Genomic DNA, 17,881 nt, shown 5'->3' with positions numbered 1-17,881 from the left:
GCCAGCCCAATGTAGCAGTAAAATTACAAATCAAACAATTCAGACATTGTGATCAAAGTGCACATTGCAGACTTTCATTGCAGTGGATTTGCAGATATTTTGGTCACACGACAGTCTTTCTGCGCAGTCCCCCCATTTCAGGGCACCACAATATTTGGGACACAGCAATGGCAGGCCTATTAAAGCCATCATATTTAGGACTTTGTCACATATCCCTTGCATGCAATGATGGCTTGAAGTCTGCAATTCATAGACATCAGCAGGTGCTGAGGATCTTCACTAGTGATGCTCCTCTAATGCAGCCATCTTCAGCTCCTGCTTGTTTTGGTTGCTTGTCCCCTTAAGTGTTCTCTTCAGCATATCAGGTGACTGGCTTGGCCATTCAAGAATCTTCCATTATTTTTTAGCTTTTTTAAAACACCTGCATTGCCTCAGCAGTATATTTAGGTCTTTATCTTGTTGTCAGATGAAGTGCCATCCAGTCAGTTTGGAGGCATCTACTTGAAGTTGAGCAGATCAGATGTTTCTACACACCCCATAATTCTTTGTGTCCCTGCCATCAGCTGTTACATCACCAGTACTTCAAGTCATGCCAAGTGGTACTTGTGTGGTCCTTTATTTTCCACGAATCGATGTTGCTAGAATGCCAATATGTTGCATATAATCATATACAGTATAAGTATACTACTGTAAATGCGTGGAAGACTCCAAGCTGGCTTTTATTAGCACGGGCACCTATTTCCTTAATTAGTTTAATATCACTTTAACGTCATAATTATAGTCATTATAGTCATTATATTGACTTTTTCTTCAAAACAACAAGGGCGTAAATTAACGATTCATTGACAGTGGTACTTCAGTTTACTGGTCCTCGCGGAGTGGTACTTGTTCAAAAAAGTTTGAAAACCGTGGCCTAGTGCACCTTGTGCTATTTCTTTAATGACACTTTATGGTTCTTTACTGGGTTGTGTGGTTCCATTTGCTTGACAAAGCACTATTTCATTCTGGGATGGGTTCACATCGACTTTCTGATATGTAAAAAACAGCTGAAATCTTTAATGCATGGCAGGCCACCTATAGCAGGACACAAAGAGAATAAGAAAGCCTGAACTTAGCCTGTGTTATTGTGTAAGGGTGCACTTGCACAGAACCTTCATGTAGATGGGTCTTCTGAGAAGCAAAAATGGTTCCCCTATGGCATCACTCTGAAGAACCGCTCTGGCTCCTTGATTTTGAAGAGTGAACAATGAAACCTCAAGACCACCAAGGCATTCTGGAGTGACACGTCCCACCTAGTGTCAGAACACTCTGTCTCAGTCGCAGGTCATGGACCCCCTACAACAGGATAATGAGTAGAAACACACAGCTAAAAGAACCAAGAATGGCGAAAAATAAAACTTTTGACTTTTCTGAGGTGGTCGTCTGTGAGCCCCGACTGGAATCCAATGAAACGTCTATGGAATGAAGTGAAATATACAGTCTGGAGAAGACCCCCTTCAAAGCTGACCCAGCTGGAGCAGTTTGCTCAGGACGAGTGGGCTGCATGTTCTGTGGACAGGAGCAGAAGTCTCATGGAGACCTCCAGGAATGGCTTGGGTGTGATGATTGCAAACGCTAAAGGTTGTGCAACTAAATATTAGGCTCAGGGTCCCAACATTTGTGTGGGTGCTATTTAAATTTGCATTATTAATTGAAATATCCTGCTAAATACAAATTCTAAAGCAAAGTCTGGTTTTTGCTAAATACGGAATAAACAATGAGGGGTGTAGATTACTTTGGTCAATTTCGAGTTGTTTTAGAGACAATTGTGGGTTCTTCTTAAGTTTTTTTTGTTTTTTAGATTTTATATACTGACGTAACCCGAGTAGAATGTTGTTACACCTTTAATGGTGTTATTGGTATTAATTTATAGGCAGTTTGTGTATTTAATTGGCTGAACCTCTGCTAGCAGGAAAAGGGGTAAGGTGTGTGACGTCACACGCACTGCTGAAACCTTGAAATTTAACGGGGGTTAGTTTGGCACCTGCTGACCCCTGTGGTCTTCCTGGGTGTGTGACTGACGCTCAGCCAAAGTCGCGACGTTGTCACTGTTGAGCGGTGGACGCTCAGTTTGATGAAGTGGTCGGTCTGCCTGTTAGGGTCCTGCCACATGATGCTGTGGTGAGTTGACTTGATGGATTCTACGAGGCCCGTATAAGGGGCGACAGGTTTTCCTCAGCCCCCTGTTTAGTGTAATGCACTTTGTGATTTTAAAATGAATAAGGACTTACTCGGCAGGAGTGTAATTTTACTTTATGACAGCGGAGCTTGAAAGTTAGTGAACCCTTCAGAATTTTCCATTTTCCTACATAAATCTGATTTAAAACTTCATCATATTTGACAACAAGTCCTTAAAGTAGATATGGAGAAGACAGCTAAACAAATGAGACAAACATATCATACTCGGTCATTTATTGATTGAAGAAAATCACACGGTATTACATAACTGCGAGTGGCACCTTTAGTGAACCTTTCCTTTTAGCATTTGGTGTGACCCCCGTTTGGAGCATTAACTGTAACTAAACGTTTCCGGTTGGTCTTGGTCAGTTCTTCTGGTGAAATTTTAGCCCATCAAAAGTTCAATTTTAAGTTTTACTATTTCGTCCCTTTACAGAGTCACATACACTCTTGTCCGTGAAACAACACACAATAAATCTGAAGTTTGGCCCCACGACAGCATCCTGGTGTGGTTGGGCTTCACATCGACTTTTCAGACCTTTGCCAAGTTAGACGTAATATTGTTTACATCTATCCTATATATTCTGGGAGTGTTCAAAAGCGTTCCATATTAAATAAATAAATTAATTAACAAAAATAAATCTTCAGAATTTGTAAGTACCAGTAGGTGGCAGTAGCACACCGACTAAATCGTTAAGGAGATTTTTAGAACCGCGACATGCGCATTCCAAGGCATTTCACCGGGCACATGCGCAGTGGCACTTCCCCGCGCGCTCGGCGTTTCTCTGTTGATCATCCTCCTGCAGTTCACAGTGACAACAAAACCGCAACTTCGAAATTCTTGACTGCACTAACAAAAAAACTCTTGCAAGACAACTGTAGAGACGAGACCGAAATCGACATCAGGGAGCATCCAGTGGAAACTTCGGATAATCTGGAGAGACCCGAGGAGCAGAAGGTGTTAAAAACGCTTGAAGAAGACTCGCCCTGACTGCGCTTCCGAGCAGCAGATACTGAAGACGAGCGGAGGACGAACTGGTCAGGTATTCGCTAAACAAGGGGGCGACTGGACTGAGAGAGACGGGGATAAGAAACCCGGAGCCGATAAACTGGGGGTGTCGCGGGGATATTCGAGTCACAGAAGAAATCGGAGAAGGAGAATAAGAGCGGAGTGCGAGGTGTCTTTAAAATGGAAGGGAGAACACCAGGGAAAGAAATGGGGTCGTGCACGGGGGCAATGTGGAATATTAAGATACAGACAGACACACTACTATTTCCTAATTAGTCATAGCGCAGCGTATAGATAGATGTATAATAAAGAGAATAAAATGTAGGACAGCACTTTGTTTATTATGCATTAGGAACTGGAGGAGAGCAGACTTGTGTTGCAAAGTTGACGGAGGCGACAGTCTGTTTACTAAACTCAAGTCATTTTGTAATTTTGGCATGAAGCAATTCTCCAGGAGTAAGAAACATTAAATCTTAATTTGCTTCAGCCATGTTGGAAAAAGGGAGTGATGGCACATAAACAGCACTGGAGATTTCGCTTCTGATTAGCCATAAACACCCACTAGTAATGTATTCATCTTTAGGCATCTAAACTTTTGGAGTATAAAAAGCACCACAGATACTGGGAAACTCGCTTATGTTTTGGGGATGCCTTGCTGTGTATGACCCCAGGTGCCTTGAGTCAGTGCAGGACACAATGAAATTTGAAGACCATTAAGACATTTTGGAGTGAAACGTCCAGCCCAGTGTCAGAAATCTCTGTCTCAGTCACAGGTCATGGACCCTCCAACGGGATAAGGAGCCAAGACACACAACTAAAAGCACCAAGAATGGCTAAGAATAACACATTGAACTATTGTGAAGTGACCTTCTATGAGCCCAGATTTGAATCCAATGGAACATCAGTGAAAGAAGTGAAACATGAATTCTGGAGAAGACCCCTTAAAAGTAGGCATAGCTGGAGCGGTTTGCTCATGACAAGTGGGCCAGATGACCTTGGACAGGTGCAGAAGTCTCATGGAGAGCTCCAGCAATCATTTATTGGCAGTGATGGCCTTTAAAGGTTGTGCAACCAAATATTTAGATGAAGGGTCCCATAATTTGTATCCATGCCACTTCAATTTGTGTTCTGGAGGGGTCTTCTGAGAACCAAAAATGGTTCCCCTATGGCATCACTCTGAAGAACCACTCTGGCTTCTTGATTTTTAAGAATGAACAATGAAACCTCAAGACCACCAAGACATTCTGGAGTGAAACATACCACCTAGTGTCAGAAATCTCTGTCTCAGTCACAGGTCATGGAGCCTCCAACAGGATAATGAGTGAAAACACCCTGGTAAAAGAACCAAGAATGGCAAAGAACAAAACTTTGGACTATTCTGAGGTGGCCGACTATGAGCCCTGACTTGAATCCAGTGAAACGTCTATTGAATGAAGAGAAACCTGCAGTCTGGAGAAGACACTCGTCAAAGCTGACATAGCTGGCGTGGTTTGCTCAGGATGAGTGGGCCAGATGACCTTGGACAGCTGCAGAAGTCTCATGGAGAGCTCCAGGAATCACTTGTTTGCAGGGATAGCCTCTAAAGGTTGTGCATCCAAATATTAGATGAAGTGTCCCATAATTTGCATCCATGCCACTTCAGCTTGTGTTCTTATTTTGAAATATTCTGTTGAATCCAAACACTAAAGACAATTCAGCTATTGTTAAATACTGAATCAGGAATGATGAGTGTTGATTACTTTTGTCAGTTTAAAGTGATTTCAGAGACATTTGTAGGTTCTAGCAGTCTAATAGTTGCTGATGATTGGAAGTGTTTTTATTCTTCATGCATCTCATTTTAATTACCATTATGCCCACCTAAATAGGTCAGGGTTACACAATAAAGTCTGAGTTTCTTATCTATCTCAGATGTTTCTAAATGTCTTGTAAGTGTGTCGTAAGTAAGTCAGTATTTCTAAGTTTTGCTTTTTATCGTCTCACACAGGCTCTTATGAGGGTTCAGAGGTGATGGCCCACTCACGACTGGATGCTTTGACCTTTTATAGTGAGAATGGAGACAGAAGTGCAGTCCATGGAGTTTGGAAAACTGAAGAGAGATGTGATGAGCAGATTTATGGAGACATTAAGGAGGAAAACACTGAAGTGGACATTGTGAGAGTATCAGATGATTATGTGAATCAGAAGTCCATTATTATGAAGGAGGAGGATAACAAGGTCAGTGCTAAAGAGGAGCTCAATAAAATGGAACTCTTTCCTACCATTAGAATGCAGATGTCTCCTATGCCATGTATGGATGAAGTGCTAGAAACGGACAGAAAAATTAATGAAGGCCATCTTGATTGGACTTTTAAGAGTAAACTGTCATCATCTCAGCAAGAATGTGGGTCTGGAGCTGAGTCCATGAATGACGGGACTCAAGGGAAAGGGAGTGATGAGGAGCAGGCTGTAGAGGATTGGAACACCTCTGAGGAAAACTCAAGGACCATCAGTGAAACGCAACACCTCGAAATCCAGCAGAGTCACAAAGGAAAAAAAACCCATCAGTGTGCTGATTGTGGAAAGATGCTCACCGCCGCATCAAACCTCAAAGCGCTCCAATGCATTCACACAGGAGAAAAATTATATGAGTGTCCTGAGTGTGGGGGGACCTTCAGGTGGTCACTGCAGCTCAAAGATCACGAGAGAATCCACACCAGAGGAGAACCATCTCAGGAGTCAGACTGCAGTAAGTTTCTCTTGCATTTGCCGTAGTTTGAAGTTCATTAGAGAATTCATGCAGGTTTTCTTGACGAAGGCCAGGAGTTCTCCTACTAGCTCCGGCTGATCAGAGGGATATTGTAATCCAGAGGTTGTAGATTTGCAGCTGGCCACTAGTACAAATCTGCTACCTGAGATGGCCCATGGATTGAGTCCATGGCAGTATACTCTCATTTCTAGAACATTCCACAAAATTTTGCTAGCTGCAGTATTTTTCTTTATGAACATCTCATAGTATTTTAATAGGATCTTCTGTACAGGGATATCTTTAGTGTGGGCTTTGTTTCAGATAGAATAAAGTTAAAGTCTTTTGTGCATCTTCATCAGTGATGGTCTTGTTCTAATATTTTTTTTCTCCTCATCCAGAGTTTCCAGAATGCTCTCCATGGGACACAAAAGAAACGTCTCATTTTGGCCCTACGCTGGAGACTGAGTCAACACAAAGAGTTGCAGATTCTGACTTGTTCAAAGCTCAACCACTAGCTCCTCATCAAATTTCTAGTTTTGTTAAGCAAGAAGATATTCCAGATTTGTCTGATGGGGTTTCAGACAGTGGAAGGAAACAGGAATGCAGCAGCATTAAGAAGGAGGAGTTCATCGGTGTTAAATACGAGGCCTCAGAATTGGAGCTTACTGTTAAAAAAGAAATGCTTACTCCAGTATCCTCACCAGAGACGTTTATGGGCTCAGATATGTCAGATCATCAAGAAATACACCAGAAAATTCCAAACGAAGACAAAACACATCTATGCACTGGTTGTGGAAAGAGTTTCATTTTGGATGCAGGCCTTAGATTCCTAATGGGAAATCAAACAGAACAAGTCCCTTATGAATGTATTGATTGTGAGAAGACTTTCAGTCGACGTATACTCCTTAGAAGTCATCAGGGAGCTCACACTCAGGACAGACCTTACCAATGTAACGAGTGCGGAAAGAGTTTCAGATTTGATGCAGTCCTCAGAAATCACCAGAGAATTCATAGCAGTGAGAAACCGTACCAATGTAATAAATGTGGAAAGAGTTTCACACAGAGTACAAGCTTTAGTCGCCACACGAAACTTCACAAAGAGCAACCACCTTGCCAGTGTGATCTGTGTGGGAAGACGTTCAGCCAGCGAAGATATCTTACATATCACCAGAGAACCCACTCAGGAGAGAAAGCTTTCCAGTGTAATGAATGTGGCAAATGTTTCAAACACAGCGCCAGCCTTAGAATTCACATGGCTATTCACACAGAGGGTCAGCTATGCCAAAGTGAGCCTTGTGGGAACACTTTCAGCCATCAAAGATATCTCACACCTCATCCGAGAACCAACACAGGAGAGAAAACTTACCAGTGTAATGAATGTGGGAAGAGTTTCTTACTGGGCACAGGACTTAGAAATCATAAGAGAACTCACACTGTAGAGAAACCTTACCAATGTAATGAATGTGGGAAGAGTTTCAAACAGAAGGCAAACTGTTTCATTCATATGAGAATTCACACCGGAGAAAAACCTTACCAGTGTACTGAATGTGGAAAGAGTTTCATGTGGCATGCCCACTTTCGACTTCATTTGAGATACCACACAGGTGAAAAGGCGTACCAGTGCAGCGATTGTGGTAAGAGTTTCACACACAGGTCAAACCTTAGCCAACACCGGAAGATTCACAGTGGAGTAAAACCTTATCAGTGTGAGGAATGTGGGAAGGCTTTCACTTACAACACAAACCTTTCCCAACACCGCAAAGTTCACACAGGAGAGAAACCTCACCAATGTAACACATGTGGGAAGAGCTTTAGGACGATTTCAAACCTCAAACAGCACTCCACATTTCACACAGGCCAAAAACCTTACCAATGTAATGAATGTGGAAAGAGTTTCTGGAGGAAATCATGTCTCAAAGAACATGCAATATTACACACTGGCGAAAAGCCTTTTCACACTGGTGGAAAACGTTTACTGTGTAATGAATGTGGAAAGCAATTCACAAACCTGGAAAATCTTCGCCGTCATTGTAAAGTTCACCAAACAGAAAGACCTTACCAGTGTAATGAATGTGAAAAGACATTTAAACAACGCGGACACCTTTTGGTTCATCAGAGGTCTCACACAGGCGAGAAGCCTTACCACTGCGCTGAATGCGGAAAGAGTTTCACACAGCGTATAAACCTTGTAAATCATCAGAGGATTCACCCTGGTGAAAGACCTTTCCATGGTGCGGAGTGAGTGAAGAGTTTCAAACAGGACTCTGTCTGCTGAGAGCACCAGAAAATTAATGCACAACAGAAACGTTATGGATGGAAGAAACTTTATGGTCTTTCACCTGTAGTGCACAGCATTGATGTCATCAGTTAATTCACATGGAGTGAGGTTCAGACCCCTCAAGACAGAGCACACACACACACATACAATAAAAAAGTACTGCATATGGAGAAATTAATCCTAACAGAGACCTTACAAAAGTGATGAATACAGAAGGACTTTTAATCAGATTACACCTCCAAGAATTCACAAAACAGATCACGTGGTACAGAAAAACCCAGAAAGAATGAGTGAAGATGTGTGGACTTCTAAACTAAGCTGCATTAGCTCTTCGTAAAGTTGGACTCTCAACTCTTTACTATTTAATGTTTTTGGCTTCACTTTACAAACTGTGTATTAAATTCTGTCTAAAAAAATATTAAAGGTTAAATTAAATAAGTCACATTTGGTGAATTTGTGTGTTGAATAACAGGTGACAAGTGTTTGTTAAAAAGCAGGTGGCGCTGGTACCTTTAGCACAAACCCTGGAGTCTTACTGAGCTTTGACGGATTACTAACCCCAGTGTAGAACCCCATATTCATGCATTAGACTTAACCAAAAAGCGATCGATGCAGTCCGGTGGTCTACTGAGGACATCCTGCAGTGCTGATGTTTGTGAGGGTCCTGCTAAAGCTGACACGCATGTCGTGTTCAAAGGTGGTCATTAATGTACAACAGAAACTGAGATTGTGATGAACCACAGAACGTTTAAAGTGCGCCAGTCGGAGGAGGGTTGGGGTGGGATTTTTCACTGCAATACCCTCAGAGGTCGTCATCATCTAACTAAATACAACCATACAGATTTAAACTCTTCATTAAATGAGAGCCTCACAGCCACCCGCTACTCGGGAAAATCTTTTGGCTATGAGATGCCTAAACTGAAACAGCAAACAGCTCAAGTTTAGAATCGAACAGCTTTGAGGAAAAAATGTCGGAATCAGAAAAGCACACTTTTGGGGCTGTCCGGGAGCAGTATGGTTCTTGCCTTGCACCTGACACAGATTGGTACTGTGAGTCGGCCACCCACCATAACTCAATCCACAATTAATAAAAGAATGTTCTGGAAGTGGCTACATATTATACTGAATATATACAACATTTTCACTTCGCTATAAAATCTGGAACGGTTTCTTTTCATTCTTATACTAAATCTACCAAGTATGAGGTCTGGTTCTACGAGTCCGGCCTCAACTTTTCATATCTTTGTTAGACTAAATCACATACAGTATTTTAAATGCATGTTATGTATTATGGGAATGTGAAAAACATTTAACAAACTAGTGTGTGCTTGGTGTGTGTGTGTGTGTGTGTGTGTGTGCCCTGCGGTGGGCTGGCACTCTGCCCGGGATTTGTTCCTGCCTTGCACCCTGTATTGGATGGGATTGGCTCCAGCAGACCCCCGTGACCCTGTATTTAGGATATAACGGGTTGGATAATGGATGGATGGATGGATTTAATTTGTTTTTGCACACTGCACTTCAGTGCCAACGCAGTATACAGAAACGTGAGGCACGTAAACCACTTGTCAACCCAACAGACATATTTTTGCTTGGACAATAACTGACTGACTGACATAATTTAGAAAAAATATGGCACCCTGCCCGGGATTGGTTCCTGCCTTGTGCCCTGTGTTGGCTGGGATTGGCTCCAGCAGACCCCCGTGACCCTGTGTTCGGATTCAGCGGGTTGGAAAATGGATGGATGGATGGATTTTTAAAAATTATAATTGCCAGTAGGTGGCAGTAACACATCTTCTAAATCGATAAGGCGCTTTTAGAAACGCGACATGCGCGTGCCAAAGCACTTCACGCGCACATGCGCAGAGGCACTTCCCCGCACGCTCCCTTCACCTCAGCGGCACTCCATGTTTCTCTGTTGGTCCTCCTGCTGCAGTTCATAGTCATAACAAAAGCGCAACTTCCAAATTGTTATAAACACTGAAATGTACTGAGGACACTCCTAAACATCGTAATAAAACTGTCAAACCGAGAGCTAAATCGACATCAGAGATCATCCTGCGAGAACTTGAATTACATCTGCAGGAGTTGAAAGCACTTGAAGAAAACTCACCGAGCGGGCGCCTCCGAACAGACGATACTGAAGACGAGTGGCAGACGGACGGGCCGGACAGCACTGGGTGGCACGAGCTAAAAAAAGGAGGCGACTGAACTGGACTAGATTGGACTGGAAGAGACGGGGTAAGATATCCGGAGCTGAGGGGCCGCTGGGTGATCACAACCAGTGAAGAAACGGAGAAGAATGAGAAGGAGAGCGGAGAGACCTCATAACTGTAAGGAAGAACAACAGAGGGTTTATTTGTGACATTTGAACACATGTTAACACATTACCGTTTCCAAGTTATTCGTGGCAAAACTTGTGGAATTTTAAAGATAAATAAATTGTAGGACTTGAAGTGTTTCCATTTCTTTTGTTTTTCCAGTTTGAGCACAGGCAGGTGAAGTGAAGTGTCTCATGGCCCCACAATGTCAGTAGCACCATCCGAGCCCACATGCTCAGGATTTAAAGTCCAAAGCAATAAACAAACATCTAACGTAAAAAGTACCAAATAACTCCTTACTGTCTTTTCTTAATGATGGGATAGGAAAAAATGTCAAAACCAGCTCTGTAACTGTTATGTGTAACCTCTTACCTGTCTCACTGTCTACACAGCCTGCGTATTTAGCCCTTGGGACCTCCAATGGCAGGCTGATTGGTGACTGGGACTACTTTGAAGTTAGTTTAGCACCAACAGAGGACCAAGCAAACAAAAACAGTACAGGCTTGTTATATTGGACTTCGTACTCATCTTTAAACATGTGGACAATTTTGTTGGTGCCCCTCTACATAAAAACAAGAACCTATAATTGTCTCAGAAAACATCTGAAACTGACCAAAGTCATCAGCACCCATCATTGTTTATTCTCTGTTTAACAAAAATCCGACTTTGCTTTAGAATGTTGATTCAACAGAATATTTCAAATAACAACACAAATGAAAATTGCATGGACACAATTGATGGGGCCCATAACCTCATATTTTGTTACACAACCTTCAGAGTTTGCAATCACTGCAAACCAGCGATTCCTGGAGCTCTCCATAAGACTTCTCCACCTGTCCACAGGTTATTCAGCCCATGAGTGTCTTTGAACCAAGTCAGGATTTCTAAGTTTTGCTCTTTATTTTCCCACACAGGCCCATATGAGAGTTCAGAGGTGATGGCCCACTCTGGACTGGACACTTTGGCCCTTTGTAGTGGGAATGGAGACAAAAGTGCAGACCTCAGAGTCTGGAAAACTGAAGATGGACTCACTGAGCGGATGTATGGACAAGTTAAGCAAGAAGACATTCAATTGGACATGGTTAGAGTTTTAAGTGATTGTGTGAAGCCTGAATCCATTAATCTTAAGAAAGAGGAGGACAAACTCAGTACTAAAGAGGAGCTCAGCAAAATTGTACTTTTTCCTCCCATTAAAATGTGCATGTCCCCTTTGCTGTATACAGATGATTTATTAACGGACCACAAAGTTAAGGAGAGTCATCTGGGGTGGATTTTGGAGGACAGGCTGTCATCAGCTCATCAAGAGTGTAGAAGAGCACATGAACCTATGAATGAGGAGACATTAGGAATTGAAATAGAGGATAAGCACATCACTACAGAAACCTCAAAGATCTGCCCTGAAACGCAACACCTTGAAATCCAGCAAAGGAGTTACACAGGAATAAAATCTAATCATTGTATGGAATGTGGAAGAACGTTCTCTGAGACGTCAACCCTCAAAATGCACCAACGCATTCACAGAGAACATCCATATGTGTGTCCCAAGTGCGGGAGGACCTTCAGTTGGTCGCGGCAGCTTAAAGCTCATCGGAGACTTCACCCAGCAAAAGAACTGCATCAGGGTTCAGCCTACGGTAAGTTTTTCTTGTCTTTGGCCTAACTTAACGTTCTTTGGAGAATTCAGGCAGGTATTGGAGCCAAGATTAAAAGATCCTCAATTTAGTCCTTAAATTCTTTAAGGTGAAGCAAATAATGTTGAATTGTTACACAATTGACGTAGGGCACACTGACAATGATGAAATGGACCATGTCATCAGTGTGGAACTGACGAGTAAACAACAATAAGTGACATCTGAACACAAGACCACTTTCTTCTTCTTTGTCTTCTTCTCCTTTTCCTTCTCCTCTTCCTCCTCATTCTTTTTCTTCTTCTCCTCTTCCTCCTTCTTTTTCTTCATCATCATGATGAACTTTTCCTACTTCCATGTGGGGTTGAGGTTCCAGATCAACCTTCTCCAGACAGCTCAGTCCTGCACCTTCTCTCCAGTCAGTCCTTGTTCCTCCAAATCTTCTTTGAGTTTATTCATCCACCTCCATTTTGGCCTCCCTCGCTTTTTCTCCCCCTGTACTTCCATGTCCATCACTCTTTTGCCTCCTCATCACTTGTCCATTTTATTATTTTTAATAACCCCTTCTCCAACAGTAGACACCCAAACTTTGTAAGCAATGTGAATTAAAGTTGCTTCTGGGTCCCCTCTGAGATTAGGAGCACCTGAAGCTTAAGCTTCATTAGTTTCATAGCAGATCCATCCCTGTTCAAAAACAAAATATAAACACAAGAAAAATGCTCTTTCAAAGACTTTTAGAAATCCAGCAAGTAGAACAATGGAGAAGTCAAAATGACCGCTGTTTATACCGTTGTGATGACGATTATCAGTGAAACTTTAGTGCGACCATAAGTGACATGTAGTGACAGAGCTACAAAATGCCAATGTTAAAATATAACAAAAATGGTGTGCCATTAAAAATAAAAGCAAAGATGTTAATAATTTATTTTAAATTCAAAGTTTCTATTTATGGGTTATGCATACCACCAGATTTTTTAAAGAGAAAAATCTGAAGTGGAAGCTTTCAGAAAACTTGAATTTATTAAAAATAAAATTTTTCAATTAGTGTAAGCGTCCCTAATTTGGGGTGTTCATAAGAAATGTCATGATTTAATTCATGAAGTACATAATAAAGAAGAAGTATTGCATCAGATATTTGAAATATGAAACTGTGTGTCCCAGTTTAGTTGTTTAAAGTCTAAATGTTCTCGATTTTAATAGAAATGTGTCATCTTCCACCGTCTTATAGAGGACGATAAAGGATCAAGGCGTGTTTCCTTCCCTCACTACAGCGTCACGCGCGCTCTAAGTGCAACTCGCGTTCTCGCACATGACACGTCTTGAATTTTCTGCGCAGGTGTCCCGGTGAGGCGATCACGAGACACATACGCATTTGCCACCCGAAATTGTTTTCTGAAGTTTAGTGATTTCTACACACATAAAGGAGAAAATACATAGCCTGCCCTGACGTTTTACGTGGAACCCATAAGGCACGGTCTACGGGCTCAAACAGAAAATACTTATTGAATCCCTTTCGATATAAGAAAACATGCCTTCCGTGTATCAGACGCATGTTTGTGGCAACAAAAGGGATCTGAAAATAATCTCTTTGTCGCATATTGTTCTCAAGGTCAGGATACATTTTCAATACCTTTGTGCAAATCCTCACATACAGTAAATACGGAATTAAATCAAATCAAAAGCAAACCCTTGGCATGAACAGTTTACTGTGATGTTGTCTTTGGAGTGGAAAGCACATCCCTTTGGATGGGTTTGGTGATGGTGGCGGGGTGAAAGGTTATTGCAGAAGAAGACAAACGCTGAGGTATTGGGCACAGCTGGCCTTGTTTTAAAATGTGTGAATCTTGTAAAAAATGTTTTTCTTTTCAAAAATGACATGTATGAGCTATTTTACAATGTGTGTGTGTGTAATCGCAAGATACACATCAGTATTAGGCAGCTGTCTTGGCTTGAAAAATGGACGTATGCTGTAAGTCTTATACTTTAATTTCCCGTTGGAGCCTTGTGCCCCATAGGGTTCATTGTAAAATGCCTGGGCTGACTATGTCTTTTTTTAATTTATAGAAATCACTTAACTTTAGAACATGGTGTCACAGGCGTATATACCATCCATCCATCATCCAACCCGCTATATCCTAACTACAGGGTCACGGGGGTCCGCTGCACCAAATCCCAGCTAACACAGAGTGCAAGGCAGGAAACAAACCCCGGGCAGGACGCCAGCCCACTGCAGGGTGCATATATACCATGTTTGTGAAGAAATAACTTTAAATTTGTAAAATACCAAACTCATCCCTTCACCTGTTGGCACTGCTAACATCCATTTTCTCCATGCTCAAGGAAAAATAAAATGTGATAATACACATTCTGTGCCTCTTTTATGCATTTATTTGTTAACCCTACTAATTCACAGAAAACTGCAGACGTGTCTCAAACTATTAATATTTTTTATGACAGTTCCAAACTGATTGATCATTAATAGAATTGCAATTCATGTAAGCCCCGACACACACATCACACCTCCAAAAAAATGAATTCTTGGCTACACTCCTGCAGCAATCATCTGCATTGGGTGCCTGGCAAGGGCCAAGTCCAAACCGTGCCTCATACACACACTCCAAGGGCCAGTTGTATCCTAAATTTCACTCATTGGCCAAAACGATCGTGGACACCACTCCAAATGACCGCATTCAGGCATTTCCTTGTTAATAGGGGCAACAATTGCAATCACAGAACCATACAATCTTATTTATAAAACTTTGGGTCTTAATGAAGAGTGTGGTGACTTTTAAGCGTGATATTGTCATAGATTGGAGCCAGGGGTTCATGGTGATCCTTTCCCTTGTCTGGGTATTTTGAGTGTGTTTGAGGGACATTTACAGAATTTATTTTTTTGATCTTTGAGAGTGAAGTAGATTTTTGCCCCGGGTACACCAAAGCCAGTCACTCAAGAGGACGTTAGGCTGAATTTTACTTCACATCCTCTTGGGTTGGCTGGTGGAATCCTGGCCACTTGTGAGATTAAATTGCAACAGTTTGAATGTTTTCTTTCTTTCTTTCTTTCTTTCTTTCTTTCTTTCTTTCTTTCTTTCTTTCTTTCTTTCTTTCTTTCTTTCTTTCTTTCTTTCTTTCTTTCTTTCTTTCTTTCTTTCTTTCTTTTACTGCCTTCATTTATTCCAGAATATCTTAAAAAACAGACATTTTAGATGTTGTGAGCATACAACCTACATGTGGACGATGTCTTTCTAATAATGTTCCCATTCATTACACTCTTATGTTTTTCCTCCTGTATGAATACTCCTTGGGGCTACAAGTTGTTTGAAACTCTTACCACAGGTGTGGAATGTCTGGTGCTGTCTGAGGTATGACCTTACTTTAAAACACTTTCCACATTCCTTACACTGGAAGGGTTTCTCTTCCGTGTGGAATGCCTGGTGTTGTTTGAGGTATGATTTCTGTTTGAAGCTCTTCCCACATTCGTTGCATTGATAAGGTTTTTCTCCTCTGTGGACTTTTTGGTGTCGGCTCAGATTTGCTCTGTCTGTGAAACTCTTCCCACATTCGTTGCACTGGTATGGTTTTTCGCCTGTGTGAATTATGAGGTGACGTCTAAAATACGCACTCCAGATGAACGTTTTTCCACATTCGTGGCACTCATAGAGTTTTTCTCCAGTGTGAACCCTCTGGTGATATTTAAGGAATGCCGCCTGTTTGAAACTCTTTCCGCATTCAGTACACTGGTAAGGATTTTCCCCTGTGTGAACTCTCTGATGATGGATGAGGTGCATTCGCCGGTTGAAGGCCTTGTTGCAGTCGGTGCACTGGTAAGGTTTCTCTCCCGTGTGAGTTCTCTGGTGGTGGATAAGGTGTGTCCTGTGATTGAAACTCTTTCCGCACAGGTCACACTGGTACGGTTTTTCTCCCGTGTGAATTCTCATGTGGTACCTAAGGCCGGAATCCAGTTTGAAACTCTTTCCACATTCGCTACACTGGTAGGGTTTTTCTCCCGTGTGTTTTCTCATGTGACACCTAAGGCTTGTGCCCAGTTTGAAATTCTTCCCACATTCAGTACATTGGTAAGGCTTTTCTCCCGTGTGGTTTCTCATGTGGTATCTAAGGTTTGTACCCAGTATGAAACTCTTTCCACACTCCTTACACTGGTAAGGCTTTTCTCCCGTGTGAATCTTCAAGTGATATCGAAGGCTTTTGGCCACTTTGAAGCTCTTTCCACATTCGGTGCACTGATGTGGTTTGTCTTCGCTGTGAAGATTCTGATGTATTTCATGATGCGGTAGTTTATTACATTTCTCTGACGTTTCATCAGGAATCTGAATCTCACAACTAACTTGGGACTTTTCCCTATTCCAGAAATTCATTTTTGGTTTCTCCTCATCTGCGCTTTCACCTTCACCTTCAGACCCAGAAGCCTTTTTCTGCACCACCTCTCTTAGGCTGCTCTCTTTAACTTTACAGATGGTGACTGTGTCCTTTAGTACCAAGTCAGTCAATGATACCAAGGCGACCATTTCTTTATGAGTGGAAGAACGTTCCAGCTCTAAGGTTTCCTCTTTAACCGGGATGAACTTGTCCTCCTCCTTAACGTGGGTCAATATCAGGCTCATTCCACAGTCTGTTTCCCCAGAAGATAACAACGGAATGTCTTCTTGTTTAATGTAACCAGGAATTTGATCATGGAGTCCTGGATCTGTTTTGAAAATGACAGAATCTCCAAGTGGTCGTGCAGGCTCAGTCTCTGGCTCGGAGGCCAGATGAGACGTTCCTTCTGTATCCTGGGAGGAGGCTTCAGGATATTCTGGGAAAGGAAAACGAGAAATGAGAAGACTAATGGAGAGAGGAAGGAAAGTCTGAACTAGGAAAACATACAAATGCTATGGGATGTTGATTAAGACCACTTTAGTAGAGTTACAAGAACGACTAACAAACCAGTCGGCCCAACAAGCTGATTGATTTTCTGTGGTTGTGTGAACATTTGAAGGGTCACTGCAGCTCGGGTACATGAACTGTCACCCAATTTAAATTGCTCCACCCGTGCATGTTTTCATTTTTTTTTAATCCTATTGTGACTTTGGAATAATGGGTTTTCCTTATAACACTTACAAAAATGAAATACAGTGATGGCTGTAATCAGAATATAAGTTTAATGTCATTGGGCTCTGTGCAAATATTTTAAATCTGTTTATCTTTTCTTTCTACATGCACAGCTGAGCCAGATTTAGTACAAAGGGGCTCAACATTTAGAACTGCTAGGCCAATCATAGGACAGACCAGCGTTTCTCAACCTTTAAGTATTTGCAACCCGAGTTTTCATAACAGTTTTAATCGCGCCCCCCCTAATGTTTTTTTGAAAGGAGCCCACTAATACCAATTTGTTCTTTTTTAATTAATGAAATATCATAGATGCATATTTTATTGTACCTACTTAACTTTTATCGACATTTATCTAACTGTAAATGTATTTTTCTAGCATCAGAATGTAGTTTAAGTTAATTTGTTTCGGTTTCAATAGATGTATTTTTCATATTTTCGATTCTTGTTTTCTTTTTTTCACGTCTTCGTGCTAGGGGGACGTGCTCCACAGTTTGAGAACTGCTGAGACAGACAAAGACAAATCGGCAACGTGCACTATTTCTGTGTGTTAAAGTCAGCATGAAATTGACTCCCCTCTTTGCCTTGTTTGGAATGGCA

General features: G+C 41.8%; 2 protein-coding genes across 2 annotated transcripts in view; one reads left to right on the top strand and one right to left on the bottom strand.

The window, feature by feature from the left end:
- LOC114661677 (uncharacterized) overlaps positions 1-17,881 on the bottom strand; it is an 80,362-nt gene that overhangs the window by 55,921 nt on the left and 6,560 nt on the right. The window contains 1 exon segment of the mRNA XM_051935170.1: positions 15,507-16,988. Coding sequence (XP_051791130.1) covers positions 15,507-16,988 — 1,482 coding nt within the window.
- LOC114661680 (zinc finger protein 345-like) lies at positions 2,965-8,624 on the top strand. The gene is made up of 3 exons (XM_028814845.2): positions 2,965-3,260; positions 5,211-5,951; positions 6,350-8,624. Exons 2-3 carry the CDS (start codon positions 5,234-5,236, stop codon positions 8,191-8,193), a joined length of 2,562 nt encoding a protein of 853 aa, XP_028670678.2. The 5' UTR covers positions 2,965-3,260; positions 5,211-5,233; the 3' UTR covers positions 8,194-8,624.

Source organism: Erpetoichthys calabaricus, chromosome 12 (assembly GCF_900747795.2).
Source record: "Erpetoichthys calabaricus chromosome 12, fErpCal1.3, whole genome shotgun sequence".
In the NCBI taxonomy this organism is placed as follows: domain Eukaryota; kingdom Metazoa; phylum Chordata; class Cladistia; order Polypteriformes; family Polypteridae; genus Erpetoichthys; species Erpetoichthys calabaricus.
This window is presented reverse-complemented; position numbering and strand designations above follow the sequence as displayed.